General features: G+C 30.8%; 1 protein-coding gene across 1 annotated transcript in view; it reads right to left on the bottom strand.

Annotated features, from left to right (window-relative positions):
• LOC114324605 (transforming growth factor-beta-induced protein ig-h3) overlaps positions 1-14,079 on the bottom strand; it is a 237,105-nt gene extending 223,026 nt beyond the window's left edge. The window contains exon 1 of the mRNA XM_028272471.2: positions 13,763-14,079. Coding sequence (XP_028128272.1) covers positions 13,763-13,970 — 208 coding nt within the window. The 5' untranslated portion in view covers positions 13,971-14,079. The remainder of the gene's footprint in view (positions 1-13,762) is intronic.
• Between the last annotated feature and the right edge of the window lie 6,983 nt (positions 14,080-21,062).

Here is a 21,062-nt window from a genome sequence, read left to right as displayed (position 1 = left end):
TTGTTCCATATGTGGGTTCTCCAGGTTAATCCCCTGTCCAAGTGCATGCCCAGATATTTTACAGAGGTAACTGAGGTAATTACCTTATTATTTATTGTTACTGTAGGTGATTCACCGTGACATTTTGTAAAAACAATATGGTTTGATTTTTGTTCATTCAATTTAATTCTCCAATTTTGTGCCCAAGTATTTATTTAATTTAATACTCTCTGGAGTTTTGCAGCAGCTTCGACGGGATTTTTGTGTACTGCTAGGATTGCAGTATCGTCTGCAAAGGTGCTGGTCGTTGTATCACGATTTGTGGGTAAGTCGGTTGTGTAAATCAGATACAGTTGTGGTCCCAGAACGCTTCCTTGCGGTACCCCTAATCTGATGGGATATAGTTTTGTATAGGCTGACTCAAACTTCACTCGAAAGTATCTTTCTGATAAATACGACTTAAGGAGTGTATATAGTTCCTCTGGTAAGTTCTTTTTCAGTTTATACAACAGTCCTTGATGCCAAACTTTATCAAAAGCCTGGCTAACATCGAGGAATGCTGCTGAACAGTAACTTTTTTCTTCAAAGGTTTTATTTATAACGTTGACCACTCTGTGAACTTGTTCGACGGTGCCATGCTCTTTCCTAAAGCCAAATTGGTGGTTGGGTATCATATTTCTGTCTGTTAGTATTTGTAGAAGTCTTTTTTCTATTATTTTTTCCATGAGCTTAGACATTACTGGCATTAAACTAATTGGTCGATATGAAGTGGGCTCATTTGGAGGTTTTCCTGATTTTTGTATAAGGATAATTTCCGCAATTTTCCATTGGATTGGGAAGTGTTTTAGCATTAGTACCGCATTACACAATTGAGTTGCATTTTAATTGCTTTGGTAGGTAGATTTTTAATTACCTCACCTGTGATTAAGTCATAGCCAGGTGCTTTCTTTTTTATTAGATTATTGTTGATTATGTTTTGAACTTCTTTGGGTGAAGCGTGTAGTGTGTTTTCTCCTGTCGGGGTTTGGTTCTGTAGGAAATTGTAGATTTCTTGATCGTTATTTGTTGCAGCAGCTGGTATAGGTTTGAAAACTTCTTCTAGGCATTCGCCGAAAGTTTCTGCCTTTTCATTGTTTGTTCTGGCCCATGTTCCGTTGGATTTTCTAATTGGTGGGATATGACGATGTTGCTGTTTTAATTTTTTTGTAGCCTTCCATAGCGCATAATCGCTGGCATCTGACGGCGTTAAATTTTCTAGGTATTCTTGAACGCTGTTATTTTTTAGTTGTTTTAGTAGTTCCTTCGATTGTCGTGCTGCTCTATTGAGCCTTAACTTGTCATCTGGATGTCTAGTTTGCTTCCAAGTTCTACTCAGATACCTTTTTTCAATTATTTTTTCTCTGACATTTATTGGACAATTAATTTTTTGTTTTGCTTTTGTTGGTGGAGGTGTTGATTTCCATGCAGCTTCCTAAATCGTTGTTGTGTAATTTTGGATTTCTTTTTCTAGTTCTTCTGGTGACTTTAGTGATACGTTTAGTTCAATATTTGCTTCAACCCTTTCTCTGAAAGCTTGCCAGTTGGTTTTGTAATTGTGCAACTTGGGCAGAGGCTCTTTTTCTTTAATTCCTGAATGTACAGTTGCTACTACAGGAGTATGATCAGACTCTATATCGAAATTTGATTCGATACTTAGATATCCCCTTGAGAACCCTTTTGTAACAAAGAAATCTAAACAGTCGGGAACTTTCTGCGGTTAATACGATTGTTGTAATCATCAAGTATATAAATTTAAGTTCAAGTCTTTTTCTATCAGATGTCGATAAGGATTTTAGTCATGTTTTAGTCTAAAACATATTTTTTAAATTGTTAATGAGGAACTTTTCTTATGATGGGGAGACGGGCATTAACAACTAAAAACAAGGTTTCAGAATGAAATATGTCCAAAAGGCTTATCAAGAACAGATATATTAAGGTTTTAACTTGAATTTAGGTACTTCGTAATTTCAAAAATAATATTTTATACTTCTGTTTTTAAGCCTTGAAAATCGTCATCTTTCGTTCTTTTTTCAGTTTTAAATTGTTTATAACTAGAAAACGATCAACTTTAGAGAAAAATTACAAAAGACCTTTTTGTTTAGAATGACCTAAAAAATCTGCAATAATATCTGCCCGGGTCGAAATTTTTTTTTAAATTTATAAAAAAAATGTAATTTTTTAATTATTAATTAATTATAGTTAGCAAAATTAGATCGGGCAACCCTTGTTTTTTGTAATTGTTTACATGCTAAATTATACAGGGTGTTTCATTGGAAAAGTAACATACGTTAACTGCAGAAAGAGGACACTTAGGCGGTCTCAAAAATACCATACTTAATGGATCTCACTCCATTAATAACAAAGATACTGAGTGTTTTATCTATTTCGCCATTTTCTTAATTGGTTCATAACTTTTTAACCACACTGTATATTTATTTTATATTTGTCACGCAAATATCGTTTAAGGTGAACAATAAATTAAAATAATTTACAATTGTAAAAAATCCAGGTCCGGATTAAAAAAATTGGAAAAATATTCCAACCCAAAAACAACACCCTGTACATTAAATTTTTTTAAAATGGATTTTTCAGTTGAAAAGAGGATGAAAAACTAAATTTAGTGGTATACTTTGAATTTTTGGCAAAATGATTTTTCTGGTCAAATTTTGAATTTAAATTCTGAAATTATGTGTATTTCGAGAGCTCTAAGTAGAAAAAAATTTAAATACAGCTTACAACTTGTCAACCGCACTGTATATTCATTTTATAGTTAACACGCGAATATTCTTTTAGGTGTCCCATCAATTAATTTATTTACAAATAAAAAAATCCAGGTCCGGATTAAAAAATATTGTATAAATGTTCCGATCCAAAAAACACCCTGTATGTTAAATTTTTTTAAAATGGATTTTGCATTTAAAAAGAGGCTGAAAAACTAAATTTAATGGTGTACTTTAAATTTTCGGCAAAATAATTTTTCTGGTAAAATTTTGAATTTTAATTCTGAAATTATGTGAATTGCGAAGCTCAAAGTAAAAAAAAAATAAAATATGATTTAATTTTAATTAACACCATTATTTAATCTAAATTGGTAAAATATTAACGTTTTGACACATAACAATGATTTTTGATGGAGGTAATTTTGAATAAGTACTTTAGTTTTGAATAGTTATGCTGCACATTTTCTCTTTGTTAATTAAAGTGATGTATTCTTTATTGACCTTTTATTATTTATTCATTATTTAAAGATGAATATTCGCCATAAACTATTTGTCACAGATAATAAAAAAACACTGAAATGTTTTAACATTTTACCAATTTAGATTAAATAATGGTACTAATTAAAATTAAGTCGCATTTTAATTTTTTCTACTTAGAGCTCTCGCAATTGACATAATTTCAGAATTCAAATTCAAAATTTTATCAGAAAAATCATTTTCCCGAAAATTCAAAGTACACTACTAAATTTAGTTTTTCATCCTCTTTTTAAATGCAAAATTTATTTTAAAAAAAATTAATATACAGGGTGTTTTTTTGGGTCGGAACATTTTTACAATATTTTTTAATCCAGACCTGGATTTTATATAATGGTAACTAAAATAATTGATTGGACACCTAAAAGAATATTCGCGTGTTAAATATAAAATAAATATACAGTGCGGTTAACAAGTTGTAAGTTGTATTTAATTTTTTTTCTACTTAGAGCTCTCGCAATTCACATACATAATTTCAGAATTTAAATTCAAAATTTGACCAGAAAAATCATTTTGCCAAAAATTCAATGAATACCACTAAATTTAGTTTTTCATTTTCTTTTCAACTAAAAAATCCATTTAAAAAAATTTAATATACAGGGTGTTTTTTGAGGTCGGAAAATTTTAACAATATTTTTTAATCCAGACCTGGATTTTTTATAATTGTAAATAAAATAATTGATTGGACACCTAAAAGAATATTCGCGTGTTAAATATAAAACAAATATACAGTGCAGTTAATAAGTTGTAAGTTGTATTTAATTTTTTTCTACTTATAGCTCTCGCAATTCACATAATTTCAGAATTCAAATTCAATATTTGACCAGAAAAATCATTTTGCAGAAAATTCAAAGTATACCACTAAATTTAGTTTTTCATCCTCTTTTCAACTAAAAAATCCACTTTAAAAAAATTTAATGTACAGGGTGTTGTTTTTGGGTCGGAACATTTTTCAAATATTTTTTAATCCGAACCTGGATTTTCTACAATTGTAAATAAATTAATTTATTGTACACCTTAAAGGATATTTGCGTGCCAAACATAAAATAAATATACGGTGTGGTTAAAAAGTTATGAACCAAATAATAAAATGGCAAAATAGATAAAACACTCAGTATCTCTGTTATTAATGGAGTAAGACCCATTAAGTATGGTATTTTTGGGACCGCCTAAGTGTCCTCTTTCTACAGTTAACGTATGTTACTTTCCCAATGAAACACCCTGTATATCCAATACTTTTTATCCATTAAACAGATGGTGCAAATTGACCTTATATCGTATCTTAGACTATACCTTTAAGTAAATCTTAATGAAACTTTTTTTCGTAAGAGAATTAGGAAACTTTGTGAACAAAAATGATGGTGCCGAAATGAAAATTGCATTATTAAACAAGGAAATACATCAAGTGATAAAAAATGATAAATTTGTAATTTGGAAATAATTGACGCAAATGAGCTCAATTTTATTACAAGGGGGTTTTGGGCTCGCTGAACATGAATATCAAGACGAATGTGGTACACAAGAGGCACCTAGTACCCAAAATAGGCACCGTTTCCTGGAGTTTTGTGGAAATTGGATACAAAATCTGCGTTTAAATTTTTCAAAAATACTTATTAGTTATCTTAGGATTCCAAAAAAATGAATGCATTTAAAAAGCATTTGAAGACCTTGGGACCAGCAGGGGACATGTCACAAAAGATTATTTTGGAGAAAACACCATATTTTAAACTTATTTTCAGATCCTGGAATCATATTTTTACATTTTTCTCGGAAGTAAGGTCCACAATCGTTTGGAAGTATGTTATTAAATACACAAATAAAGTAGGTAGCACAAATGTCTATTTAACCGTTTTTGAGTTTTTGAACATTTTTTTTTAAAAATATGAGGCTTATCCCCTTTTGTACAAACAAAATTATATTCTAAAAAATGAACTGCAGTCTTTGTCATCTTCGCTCTTATTTAAAAATGGATTTTGGTCACTTTGTTTCAGAACCAAACTCATCAAGGTCTCTTTTCCGTTTACATGCCCCGGAATGTTCCGCCGCCATGTTGATGACTACTGTGGCTCAGTGTTCCCAGATGACTTTTTTGATGATCAGTAGGTGTCGCTTCAAACGATCAGTAGATTTCAGTAGTATCAAGTCGCCTCAAAAATCTATCAGTTTATACATAGACAACTAGATGTTGCCCCGAAAAATCAGTAGAATTAGGGGAGAAGGCAACCAGATGCCTCAAAAGATCGGTGGATTCAACCGATTTTTCGTTAAATTTACCGAATCCCTCAATTAAAATACGCTGATTTTGAGTATTTTAGTAATTTTTAGTATTTTAGTAGGTTTAAGGATGCCATCAGTAGATCAGTAGACGAGGATCGAGATCAGTAGGTCTACTGATTTTTCAGTAGGTCTGGGAAGACTGCGTGACTTGTCTCCTTCCGTTGCAATATAAAGTAATGGTGACACAACGGGACTTACTACAGCGGCGCCATCTGTGAGAAAAAAGCTAAAATTTTCTGTTTGGGACATTAATATGGTCTTAGAGTGTGCGATTTCTACTTTAACTCATTTTTGACGAAATTGTGGCTTGTCCCCTTCTAGTTCCAAGGTCTTCATTTGTCCGAAAATTTGCGCCTACGCTGTTAATTGATTTTTCTTTATTGTTGATCAGAAATTTATTCAATGCCTCTAGACGATTTTTACGATAATTATAGTTATCAATTTTATCAATTAGTTAATAGTTAATTTTTAAAATGGTTACGTTGATTAAAAAAGGAATGCACTATTTGCATCCACTTCAATTCTAACAACATGAATGTGACATTAACATGAAATGGAACTTTCATAGTAATGTTGGATTAATAATAATCTGATACTAAAATGTTCGCTGAACACCCGCAGTGTCATAGAAGTAATATAATATAAAGTGGTGTCCAGAATATAAACTAAACGCAAACGCAACAGTCCTTATAGGATACAAATCAACACTGCAGATGCACTCGTGTATCTTGTTAAAGGAAACTAAATCCACTGTTTGTGTTCTAGGATGACATATCGAGAATGAATAATTAACCACATCCTTCTCTGTATCATAAATAATATACATTGGAAATATAATTATAATTTATGTAGACAGAGGACAACACAATATATCTATCAATTATAAATTATTTCTGAACCAATAACTGTTTTGTGTATTTATACATGATTATAAATTAATAATCATATTTATAATAGAACAGGTGATTTTATACCTCGCATGTGCGATGGCGAATACAATCAATTGCCCCCTACAGTTACCGCACTAATTTTTTACGTGCTCCAATTTGATCGTATCCCCTCCAATTTTTTCTCTATTTTTCCTCTACTTTTTTGACTCCTTCCTATTTTTCTGACACGCTCCAATTTTTTCTGACAACTTCCAGTTTTTCTCCAAATTTTTGTTTAAGAGCAAACAGTAGCGATCAACAGGTAGCAACAAACGCGTTCCAAGATTGCGACTCTAATTTTGAATATTTTGTCGAGATATTTGGGAGACATATTAGTAATATAATAAAGAATGGCGGTACAGAGGCCAATTTCAGAAATATGTTAGTATGTGGAAATTACTCTATAACTAAATAAAATATTGAAAAAAGGAGCCTGTACCGCCATTAAGAAAGACAAAAAAATAAACTTTCTTCACATAAACTTTTTTATCCCATGCCTAGATTTTGTGTAATCTTGGAACTACTAAAAATCGATTTTTTTATAACAAGAAATCGAACGTCACTGACTTGGCAACATTTTGCGCTTATGTGTATAAAAATTATTGTTTTTGATAGTATAAACGTCACTGTCAGCGTCGAATTACCGACGCATTGTTGCCTCACTTTTGAAAGTTCGCAGAACTTTTGCAATCGTGTACCGCGTTTGTTGCTACCTGTTGATCGCTACTGTATCACCTTAAACAAATCACTGGAAATCATAGTATAAAACAATGCACGAATTTATGGAATACTTAAGAGACCATCAAATATTGACTTGCTATTGTTGAATCCATTGTATTTTCACATGCAGCAGTTGTTTGTCAAAGAATGTTTTTGATACTCGTTTGTCTTCGGGTGACTCAAGGAATTTTTTAACTCAACAGAATCTATACTATAGAACATAATTATGTTCTCGATTGGTCAGCAGAATCTCCCGACCTAAACCTAATACGCCAGTCAATGAGCGCAAGAACAGGATATTACCTCCTAATTCTATCCTACTGCATTTATTTAATGAAATTTTGGGAATAGCCTCTACTTATCTCCTAATTTAAAGTCTACCCTATATACTATGGCGCTTTTATCTTGGAGGTGGTTACCACCCCTTCTTGGGGATGGAAAATTTTTTGGTTAAAATAACTACGGAACTGGCTAGAGAACCTAATTTTGAGCAAAAACTGTTGTATAATGTTTTTTGAAAACTCAATAATTTTTGAGTTATTCGTGGTTGAAAATTGGCCATTTTCATTATAACACCTTTTCAAACGGTTCTTATGCGAATACCTTAAAAACCATGCATCTAACTAAAAAACTATATAAATTATTTTTGTAGCTTATAAAAAAACAAAGAGATTGGTTCCTTCATAAATCTTCTAGTTCTAATAGTTCTAAATAGGTGAAAAGAGTTTGTTTTTTTGGTGCAGGCTCAAATCTGTGTATTCAACTTGAAATAGCAGAGAAACGGTCGATTTTAGGTTATATTGCTACCAATACCTTTTGTAGTGTTTGAAAAGACCTTTAAAATGAGCAATATTAAATTTCGATTACATTCAAACTAAGAGGGATATGCTGCAAGAAAATTGATGACTAATGTATTTTAAGAAAAGATGAGAAGTATATTTAACCCCTCATCCACAAGAATTTAGAGGCATCGCTTGCCTTCTACAATATATTTTATTATACTGTTATTGCTCTGTTCAAAAAGTTGGACGGGTTTAAAATGAATGGTTTTTGAAAAAAATAAGATGAAAATATAGAGCGCATTTTTAAATTTTCTTAAAAATCTTCCTTTTTCTCCATGTAACTTGAAAATGATAGGAGATATACTAATGAAAAACAAAAACAAAATTTTTATCTTAAAAGACACCCTACATTTTTGTACGGTATCTTTTTTGAGTTTTGTACGGTATCATTTTCGAGTTACGAGTACATGGAGAAAAAGGAAGATTTTTGAGAAAATTAAAAAATGCGCTCTATAATTTGATCTTATTTTTTTTTTCAAAAACCATTCATTTTAAACTCGGCTAACTTTTTGAACATAGAAATAACACTATAGTAAAAGGTATTGTAGATGAAAATGATGCATTAAATTCTGGTGGATAAGGGGTTCTCATTTTTTTCTTAAAATACATATTTTTTGCAGCATATCTCGCTTAGTTTGAAAGTAATCGACATTTAATATTGCTCATTTTAAAGGTCTTTTCAAGCACTACAAAAAGTATTGGTAGCATTGTACACCTAAAATCGACCATTTCTCTGTTATTTCAAGTTGAGTACACCGATTTGAGCATGCACCAAAAACTCAAACTATTTTAACCTACTATATCTCTTTTTGTATTATAATTAGAAGATTTATGAAGGAAAGAATCTCTTTGTTTTTTATAAGCTGCAAAAATGTTTTATATAGTTTTTTAGTTGCATAGTTTTTAAGGTATTCGCCAAAAACCGTCCGAAAAGGTGTCATTTTTCAATGAAAATGGGCAATTTTCAACCACGAATAACTGAAAAAGTATTGAGTTAAAAAAAATTACACATCAGTTTTTGCTTAGAATTAGGTTCTCTAGGTATCTCCGTGGTTATTTTGACCAAAAAATTTTCCACCCACTTGAAGGGGTGGGAACCGCCCCCAAGATAAAAAGCGCCATAGTATATAGGGTAGACTTTATTTCTTGAGCTACTCCCTACTTGCTGTGAAAATATCAAGTAAATCGATGTAGTAGGATGGAATTCGGAGCCAAATACCCTCATTGACTGCCCTATAACCCTATAACTGAGAGTGTATAAGATACTCTTAAGTTATTGATTACAAGTAAGAATCTTTATTTTAATTTAAGCGAAATGATATTTTTTGTTTAGAGAGGAAACTGGCTAAATGACCAAAGAAAACTGATCACACCAAAATTTGGATCAGTAGAGTTTACACAATTGTAGAAAAATATTGATTTTCTCATTTTATTAAACTATCACGAGCAAACATTATAAAAAACACTATCCAAAGCTAACAATTTTCTAACTCAAGATAATAATGGTTTTGTTGTTTAAACTTTTTTAATTATATCTGCATTGTTCATGTGTATATGCAATGTATATCAAACAGAACAAGTCTTGCGATAAATAATAGTTTATGACTTGTATTTAGAAATGTAACCACTGTAACCACAAATCATATATTTATAGCGGATATAAAACAACTACTTGTACTAACCTGATATTTTAACATTGTCGTTACTAAACAACAAACAGAGCGAAAAGAAGTTATCAACTTTATGATCAGGGGATCACTTTTTTTTATGATATTTCTCAACTACATATTTATGTAGATCTGCAGTTTAATGGAAAAAATAGAGATTTGCATGAATAGTATGACACTAGAAGTCAAGCAATAATTGATGTCAATGGTAGATAAAAGATAATTTAAAAAATAATAATAATTAAATTTCTAAGTTTATTGACAATATTTCTAACTTATTTCGCGGAGTATAATTATTTTTTCAGTGTTATGGGACTCATATTTAAATTCTTTTTCCACGTACCACTACCGAAAGTATACTTTTCCTGACCTGATTGTAGGGAGCAAAGTCGTAATTTTTCTGACCTGATTTTAGGGAGCAAAGTCATCTATCTTTCGTGGAGGCATTATGATTGGTATAAAAACGTCTGTTTTATCCAACCAACTTTAACAGCCCACTGGTAAGTTGAACTGGTTCTGTAATTAGGCCCTGGAGAAGTTTAAGGAGAGAAAATTTAATTTTCGTGCATAAAAATGCACCTTCACTATAGCCGAGTGACTGCAGACTTTTTTGAAACAGAAGATATCACTGTTATGGAGAGGACTGCTAGCTTGCCCGACCTTTACCCTATACAGCATTTCTGGGATATGCTCAAAACACAAATTAGAGCTTGCCGGGATAATCCACAAAACACAGTACGGCTAGTACCAGCTGCTGCTGTTCTTGAAGAAGGGGACAACTTACATACAACAACAAAATGTTAACAACTTGATTTGGAGCGTAAATTGAAACTTGCATAAGATATAGGGCTGGTAACACTGACTATTAAAAAAACATAAATAAATAAAAATAATTTAAACATTATTTGTTTTACATTGAAATTATCAGGCTATTGACTTTTAAGCAAATAGTTTAATATTAGTCCAGAGTAATAAGAATTTTCTCAGACACTCAAAGATCCAGGTAGCTGACTACTTTTTTAATCATTGTAGACCTATAAGAAGAAAACCTACCTGTTTCCTGCCTATAGTTCGCGTCCGTTTTTTAATTATTAACAATTTAGTGCAAAAATCGCGATTTTTTCGATTTTTTGCACCCAATTCAAAAGCTAAATAGTTGACATAAAATTACAAAATTCAGTTTTTTAGAACATTGAAAAACCTTCAAAATTCCGATTTTTGAAAGTCAAAAATTTCATTTATTGCTACGTAAACTGCAGAATAAGGGGAAAATCGTTATTTGTTAATAACTTTTACTAAAACTCCCTTATACTTAGAACTTTAGTGTTCATCCAAAGTTGGGTATTGGCGTACAACAAACCTTCAAAATTTGAGACCAATCCATTAATTAGTTTACGAGTTGTTATTCTATTTGTTTATCCCAAAGACCTTTATTTTGCAATAAGATAAGACAGAAAATAATGAAGATATGGCAATTCTAAGTATGCCAAATGAAAGTAGAAGAGTGATGGTATTAAAGTGTATTAAAAAAAGATAAAAAAAATAATTAATATGTTCAAAAATCCTAATGCCAAAGTTTTGAAATTTTGTAGTTTATAAACATTTAGAATAACTTTAAAAATGTTGTCCGTAGAAACAATATTTTTATATATTTGAAAAGATAGTATTTTAACACGAATTTTCAAATAAAAAAATTTAGCCTGGATTCATTTGGGACAAAGTTAGCCATATGTTTTTTTTTTAATTCACAGCTATTTTGTTTATAAAAATTAAGGAATCTCATGAATGCCATTTTAAAGAATGGGATTTGTATTTTTTCTTAAAAAATTTGCACAAACCTTGTACCTTCACAGCACCTTCTACGCTTTTTCAAAAATGTAGTTCAAACGATTACTAGGGGGAACCTACAAAACCACCGAGTTAAAATACCGAAAAGCAATTTCAAACGAATATAATTTTCTGTATCTCCGGATCAACGAAATCGATTTTGATCTTTCTTTTTTAGTTGTTATGTAATTTCTACGTACACTACAAATATGCAATTTGTTTATAAATTTATTAAATAATAAACAGTCTAATTTGTTTAAACATTTCTTGAAAAAATATTTTTTTACCAAAATCTTTTTTTTTAATCATAGTATCTTTAATGATCATAGAAAAAGTTAAAGTACACTTTAATAAATATAGTTATTTTCCTAACAAGTGCAGAAAGTCATACTTTTCCGCACGCGACTGCAGTTTGCCGAACGACGCGAAGCGGGATTTCGGCAAGCAGTCGAGTGCGGAAAAGAGACTTTCTGCAAACGTTAGGGACAATATTTTTTCTACGAGTCTTTAAAAAATGACCAAATCTTAATCAATTAATTTAATTAATATGAAAATACATAGACAAATTAATTCTTTGACAAGGTTGTCAAAACCAAACTTTCAGCATAATTGGTCAGCATGACGACGATCTTGGTTTCCATGACGACGATTCAAAACCACTGTTATTGTCTACTGATTTGGGTTTCGAATATTATGTCAAAATTATTTTATTTCATCGAATTCTCGCATTAATTTCATTAAAACATGAACACAATAAGATATATTTGAAATAAATTAGTAAATAATATCTAAATATTAGTTTATTGCATGTATTATAATTACTTATATATTAACATATCTAAATTAACACGCGTGCGGAAAAGTAAAACGCGTGCGGAAAAGTAAAACGCGTGCGGAAAAGTAAAACGCGTGCGGAAAAGTAAAACGCGTGTTGAAAAGTAACACGCGTGAGGAAAAGTAAAACTTTCTAAACTAAAACGCGTGCTTGAAAGTAGACATTTTTGCAGGCTCGTAGAAAAAATTATTTTTATTAGATAATTATTTGTTGAAGATAATTTATTTATTAAAGTATACCTCAACTTTTTTTATGGGGAAAAATTATTTTTTCAAAATTTTTTTAAACAAATTAGACTGTTTATTAATTAATAAATGTCTAGACAAATTGCATATTTGTAATGTACAGAAAAATTACATACAAATTAAAAAAAGAACTATTAAAATATATTCAGTAGATCCCGAGATACACAAAATGATGGTATGTAGTTTTAAGTTGCCTTTTTTAGTTTTTGAACTCGTGCATTTGTCGGCTCCCAGCTCCTCCTTCACTTACCACGACTAGTCACCAAGTGAACTACATTTTTAAAAATTCGTGTAAAATAATAAGCTTTCGTAATATGTAAAACGATTTTTTCTACGGACAATATTTTTAAAGGTATTCTAAATGTTTATAAACTACAAAATTTCACAAATTTGGCATTAGCATTAGATAATTTTTTTATCTTTTTTAGTACATTTTGATAGCATCAGTTTTCTACTTTAATTTGCCATACGCAGAATTGTCCTATCTTCATTATTTTCTGTCTTATATTATTGCAAAATAAAGGTCTCTGGGATAAACAAATAGAATAACTCTTAAACTAATTAATGGATCGGTCTCAAATTTTGAGAGTTTGTTAAGTACCCCAATATTCAACTTTGGGAGAAACACTGAAGTTCTAAGATAGTTTTAGTAAAAGTTACTAACAAATAACGATTTTCAATTATTTTGCAGTTTGCGTAGCAACAAATTAACTTTTTAACTTTCAAAAATCGGCATTTTGAAGGTTTTATAATGTTTTAAAAAATTTAATTTTGTAATTTTGGGTCAACTATTTAGCTTTTGAATGGGGTGCAAAAAATCGCGATTTTTGCCCTAAATTGTTAATAATTAAAAAACGAACGCAATCTCTAGGCAGGAAACAGGTAGATTTTCTTTCTATAGGTCTACAATAACAAAAAGTAGTCAGCTACCCGGATCTTTGAGTGTCCCGAACATGGTCTATTTCTAGGTTATTACCCTGGAATATATTGTTTTTTCAAGATTCGAGTGTTTTATTTATTTTTATGTATTGGTATGGTACGCATGTTGGTTTTTTAAAATACGTTGAAAATAATAACAAATATATCAGATGATTCCATATAAGTTTGATTGTGTCTATAGCGGTTATAAAACAAGGATTTGTACTAACCTGATATTTTAACATCGTCGTTACTAAACACCAACCAAAGCGAAAAGAAGTGATCAACTTTATGATTCGCCGTTAGCTGTCCATCAATTCCCGAAGTGTTCGGCAGGATAACAGCTCCGTCTACAAGGAGTAAAGTTGAGCAGGTCATGAGGAGGAGGCACACGAGGCACGAGGCCCCGACACCGCCGGCCCGCCGTACCAGGACCATGTCACTTGTTGAAACGCCGCGCGACTAGCAACTGTGGACTGCGGGACACCATAACACAAACTGCCGGCGTTGTTTCTGTGTTCGACGCGGCTGTACTGCCTTCTGACTCTGTGTGCTGTGCTGTGGCTGTGGTAGACAGAAAGGAGGAAGAACACGCAGTCGAACAATCGATCCGCTAACATACACTGCTATACTATTGTTGGTTAATATTTTGTATATTTTATAAGTGACATAAAAACGAAATGTCACTTTATAAGACAAATGTGTAAACCGAAACTAAAATTATTACTTGTATCCTGCCTTTAACCCTCGTAAGGCGGTGCGGGATGCAGCTGCACCCCAGACCTCATTTTTCTCACCGTTTTTTAATAAATTTTTTTGATTTTTGTCCATTTTTTTATTCGCATTACATTCAATTCCAAACGCATTCCACACATTACAGCATTTAAAACTCTTTGCGTTTACTGGCTTTTTTTGGAAAAATGACTGTAGGGTGCAAATGATGAAAATTTCGTATCCTGAATTGGACGTTTCTGATGTACCACCTGGAGCTAAGCACCAGGACAAGGTCGGTGTTTCTTATGTCAGAGAAAAAGGCCGAAAGTCCCGGCTATCATTAACGTTAAAGAAATGGCTTTTGAATGTTCTTAGATAATTGTTACTTGTATTGCTTAAATTATTAATTCAGTTAATTAATATGATAATTTTTTCACTAATTATGTATTCAGTGATTGTAATAATTTATATACCTACTGTACAACAAAAACTAATATTCAATAAGGAAAAGTGATTTTTTAATAATATATTGTTAATATGGAACGCTTAAAATAGTTTTGAACATCTTTAACAACAAAATACGTGTATTAAAATTCTCACTCGTATTGATATATAAACATTACTTGGCAATGTCATCATTGACTTTAAAGAGAGGGCGTTTGAATGTTCTTGGATAACTGTTACTTGTATAATTGCTTAAATTATTAATTTAGTTAATTAATATGATAATGTTTTCACTAACTATGTATTCAGTGATTGTAATAATTTATATAGTTTCCAACAAAAACTAATACTCAATCGAGAAAAGAGGAGAAGTAATAAATTGATTTTTTAATAATATATTGTTACTATGGAACGCTTACAAAAATTTTGAACATCTTTAACAACAAAATACTTGGATCACAGAATATATCCTGGTGTATACTCTACTTTTATCTTCCATAAATAATAAACAATAAATGACTTTTTATTAAATTCACGTCTTAAGTCAATTATTTATCAAATACACTACATATCAATATTATTTAATTCACAACTCAAAATATTCCCGATGCCACGTCAAATATTTAAAATTGTCACTGTCTTGTTACCATATTCTATTCGACTCAGTGCGTTGTATGACAAAGATAGCGAATGGTCGATTTGGAAAATATCACCACGGAGATGGTGTCCATTTTTTTAGAATCCTGAAAAAACTAATACTTAAATATTTTTAAAAAATTTTAACGCAGAATGTAAGACCAAAGGAGGGCCGAGGACCGAAAGTTCCTTAGAATAAATAAAAACTTTCTTCTGAATGGAATATTTGAAATTAAAAATTACACTACATTTTCTCTTAGTTTTTCACCCCTGTAACTTATTAAAATAAACATTATAAAAGTTTTCAGGGACTTTCGTCATCGGTAAGAACGTAATCTTTCATTCTGCGTTTAAATTTTTCAAAAATACTTATTAGTTTTCTCAGGATTCGAAAAAAATGAATACCATCTAAATAGCATTGGAGCCGAAACTATGTACCGATCCACTTAAAAGCTATTTAAAAGTGCATAAGAAGCGTAGGCGCAAAATTTGGGGCAATGCTTTTTAACTGCATTCATTATAACTGCATAACTGGGAAAACTAATAAGTATTTTTTTTAATTTGCACGCAGAATGAAATATTACATTATTACCGAGCGCCGAAAGTCCCTAAAAACTCCTATAATGCTTATTTTAATATGTTACAGTAATAAGAAGAAGAGAAAATTTAGTGTAATTTTTAATTTCAAATATCTCATTCAAAAGAAACTTTTTGTTTATTCTTAGGGACTTTCAGCCTTCGGTAATAACGTAGACTTTCATTCTGCGTTTAAATTTTTCAAAGATATTTATCAGTTATTTAAGTATTCGAAAAAAATGAATGCATTTAAAAAGCATTAGACCGAAATTTTGCGCCTACACTCTTAAAACTAATATAACGTAAAAACTCTCTAATTCTAAAATAACTTGCTTTTTTTGGTTTGTTTATTCAAATTGTTAATATTGGGATCAGTGTGCAGTTAGTACTCTTCATCTCCTCTATCGCATATACTTGAATATTTCTGTCCAATTCTCTTCTCTTCTCTCTCGTGTGCGTATGGTTTTACTTCGGAGAATAAGTAACCAATCATTTCTTTTATTTAGCCCGACCATCGTACTCGAGATCGTCTTCTGGATCTTTTGCCGGCTACGTTTCCTTCAACTATCATCCGTTACATGCCTTCTCTACTAGTTTTATGTCCAAAATATCTCAGTATATCGACGGTTGAAAGGGTGATATTAAGTTACTTTTATATATCACTGAAATCAGAAAATTTTTCTGCGTCGATTGGTTGTATCCTCATCTGGCTACGATGAATTTTTTGTCGCTTGGTAATTTAAAATAATTGACATTTTTAACAATTTTCGGTGACCAAGCGAGTAGAATTTTGTAAATTTAAGAACAACTTTCATTTGGTACCTATCCCATTTTAATCCTTTACAGTTAGTAAGTTTTTGTTAGATTGTATTTTAAATTTTTTACACACTATCAAAAATGTTTTGAGAACATACACCTGTATGCCGTTTTGACCTACTTAGAAGTGTGTACACAGTTTTTTCCAAGTCTTTTCCAATGTATTTTAAATGTTTGAGCGCTTAGTGATTTTTTACAAACAATATCTAGAGTTTTTAAAATGTTTAAGAAATTTTACCCTATCCAAAAATATTTTTTTTATCATTTATTACTTTTTTTCGCACATTAATTAAATACCATTTTTTTGTTTAGTTAATTACATATACCTATCTAGATGTAACTTTCTTAAACAAGATAAATAGTTCTTTCTTTCTACCTAAAATAGGTGGAATTTGTCGCTTGGTAATAATTTACCTGCTGTTTTTTAATGTTTTTGTTCCTTAGATATATTTCGTTAAAAAAGAAATTTTAAAGGGAAATTTATCATTATTATTGCACGTAACCTGTTCCGCCGTTTAGAACGCCTCCAAATTATAGTTTGATTTAAGTGCAGTCACTAAAGGTTTTCGCCTCCGATTTCGTTGAACCTCCATTGATTTTCATGAAAATTGATGAGTAGTTAGAGAATACCTCAAGCAACAAAGGTGACATAATGCCAACTTGCGCTTTTATCTTGGGGGTCGATTCCACCCCTTCTCGGGGGTGAAAATTATTTTATTAAAAATAATACCATAAATCGATAGAGGGACAAATTCTAAGCAAAATTTGTTATATAAAGCTATTAAAATAAATCAAAACTGTTTGAGTTATTAAACATCAAAAATTTTAATTTTTCGTGAGAAAAATCCATGTTTTTAACCGATTTTTCATAAATAACTCAAAAACTATGTTTTTGCAAAAACGTTCTAATTACCGAAATTGAAGCTAATAAAAAACGAAATAAACTCCTCGCTTAATAGTCCTGTCGCCAGGGGGGGTACAACGGCTTCGTTAATTCAGATGGACTTACTCAAGTTTTTTTTATGTATTTTGACCCGTAGAACACGAATTTTTTGGGTAACAGTTGATCCGGATGTCGATAAGATTGTTATAGACAAAGAACTTGAGGTATCAAATAACAGCGATTTTTGGCAAAACAAAACAATATTTTGTTTTTTTTGGGCCATTTTAAGTAAAAAATATTTCTACAAGTTTTTTCGTAGGATGCACAGTTTTCGAGATAAACGCGGTTGAACTTTAAAAAAATCGAAAAATTGCAATTTTTGAACCCGAATAACTTTTGATTAAAAGATAAAATAGCAAGTCTGCTTACCGCATTTGAAAGTTTAAGTCAAATTATATCGGTTTTGATTATTTGCATTGGTAAAAATTTATTTTTTTATTGTTTAACAAAGCTATAAACACGTAGGGTTTCCCGTGCTTTTACATGCGTTTTAACGCATGTAACGTAGAAATAGTCTTGATTGCACTAGTACCTATTCTACCTACTCGTTCGATTTTAAATGAGAAATCATAGAAACATCACTCACGCACTAGTTGTTTGTAGCTTTGTTTAACAATAACACAATAAATTTTTAGCAATGCAAATAATCAAAACCGACATAATTTGACTTGAACTTTCAAAGGCGCTATGCAGAATTGCTATTTTATTTTTTAATCAAAAGTTATTCGGGTTTAAAAATTGCAGTTTTTCGATTTTTTGAAAGTTCAACCGCGTTTATCTCGAAAACTGTGCATCCTACTAAAAAACTTGTAGAAATATTTTTTGCTTAAAATGACCCAAAAAATGCAAAATATTGTTTTGTTTTGCCAAAAATCGCTGTTATTTGATTCCTCAAGTTCTTGGTCTATAACAATCTTATCGACATCCGGATCAACTGTTACCCAAAAAATTCGTGTTCTACGGGTCAAAATACATAAAAAAAACTTGGGTAAGTCCATCTGAATTAACGAGGCCGTTGTACCCCCCCTGGCGACAGGACTATAAAAAACTAAACTAATTTTAAATGAAAGTGAGTTAGGGGCAATTGAATGTGTACTTTTTTAGACGAGTACTCAAATCTAAGTATTCAAGCTTAAATAACGGGAAAACGATGCATTTTATAAAATATACGTACAATGCACTTATCAAAGTACTTCGGAATACCTATCAAATGAGCTTCAGGAGAAGTTAATAACATCAAAATTAAGCAAGTTACGATGAAAATAAGAGAGCCTTTTCGAATTATTTAGGAAAAAGTGAAAAATATAACATTTCCACAAAAATTAAAATTTATAGTAATCCTTACTAAAATTTCTTTGTATTGGTATAAGTAATGATTTCAATAATTTTGACCGGTTTAGAATGCATATTTTTTAAAAAAAGATATAATGTAAGGAAATCAGAATTTTTAAAATTATTGTTATTTTTATTTTCTTTTGGTAATAACTCCAAAAATACTCAATATACGTAAAAAATGTTATATAACCAAATTTTAGTTTCTTCTGTACCAAAGATATTCTACTGTTTTTACTACTTCCCTAGGGTAAAAAATAATCGAGATAGAAACGTTTAAAACTTAAATTTTGCTGCGACAACCATGTAACCGGGAATATTTAATAATAATAATAATAATAAATGTCTTTATTAATGTCTTCCAAAAAAAGATACAAAAATAACAGAAAATAAATTTGGGGCGAGATTCAGTTCGTACGTTACTTTTAACAATATATTTTTACAGAGAAGCTTTAGCAGTCAACGTACGTCTGCTCTTCCACCTAACCCCTAAAAGTTGTAGATGGTGTACAGAACAAAACTTGAAGATTCAAATTACAAATAGGTATCACTATAAAAACATAAAAAAATTTAAAATTATAATACCTACACAACTTTACAACTTACCACTTCTACCACTTTACAACTTACCTAATAAAGTACCAAACATTACAAATAAAATGTAAGAGTATTCACCATGAGAAAACTAAGATTGTGTAGAAAAGTAGTGGTCGAATAGTGCCCTTTTAAGTTTGTTTGTGGATATTTGCCGATGATCGAAGGGTAAATCATTGATATAGCAAGCAATGTTATAGGAAAAGCTTCTTTTAAACAAGTGTGTGTTATGTCTGGGCAATGACAATGCATGTTTATGTCTTAAATTAAGTGTGTGTATGTCTGTTCTATATCTAATTTTATAATAAAGATATGGAGGAGATTTTTCTTTTAGCAATTTGACATAAAACATAACTGCGTGCATCTCTCTACGATTTTTCATATTAAGCCATTTAGATGTATTAAGAGTATGCCTAATTGGCTGATGCTTCCGAATACCATAAATTAGTCTAAGACATGAATTTTGTAATTTTTGTATTCTGTTGGTATCAAAGTAATCAAGACAAGAGTTATATACAATGTCACAGTAGTTTAATTTTGATAAAACTAGTGTATCACATAACATTGACTTAATTGACCTGTTCAAAACATATCTAGATTTAAATATAAGCTTTAAAGCCGCATATGCCCTTTGTAAGCATACACTGATATGATGAGTAAATCTCAGTTTTTGGTCCAACCAAACTCCCAAGTTTTTAACTTTATTATTAAATGTAATATTATGCCCATTTAATGATATACTAGAAGATAAATTCTGTTCAAAAAGTTGTGCATTTACTTTATTTCCAAAAATAATGGCATTGGTTTTGGATGCATTCAAATGTAGGCAATGATTTGTAGAAAAAGTTTGAAGATTGCTTAAGTCAAAGTTTATTGCACTTGTAACCTGTTGAGCTTCAGATGGGTAAAAAGATATATATATATATATATAACTGGGTGTCATCAGCGTAGTAATGCTGCGAACAGGATACGAAAGCATTTGAAAAATTAGAAGTATAAACGGAAAAAAGAATAGGGCCTAAAATAGAACCTTGCGGTACACCTGTTGTTACAGGTAAAAAACTCGATATATTTTCATTACATTTAACTGCTTGAGATCTGTTATAAAGGTAAGACTTAAAAAGATCTATGGCTTTGTTACCCAAACCACTATAAGCTAGTATTGAGAAAAGTAAACTATGGTTTAACGTATCGAAAGCCTTCGAGTAGTCGAATAGAAATAATATTGTTAATTTTCCCTGGTCAATGGCAGTAATGATGTCATCTGTAATCTTTAGTAACGCAGAAGTACAACTATGTCCCGTTTTAAACCCAGATTGTATCGAAGGTACAATGGCATTTTTATTTAAATGAGATAATAGTTGTAAATTTATAATTTTTTCCAAAATTTTTGACAAAGTTGGCAAAATACTTATTGGTCGTAACTGCTGTAATGTTTCCGGATTATTTGTTTTGGGTAATGGAGTAACAAATGA

Source organism: Diabrotica virgifera, chromosome 1, assembly GCF_917563875.1.
Source record: "Diabrotica virgifera virgifera chromosome 1, PGI_DIABVI_V3a".
Taxonomy (NCBI): Eukaryota; Metazoa; Arthropoda; class Insecta; order Coleoptera; family Chrysomelidae; genus Diabrotica; species Diabrotica virgifera.
The sequence above is the reverse complement of the archived record's forward strand: the minus strand, read 5'-3'. Positions and strand labels throughout refer to the sequence as shown.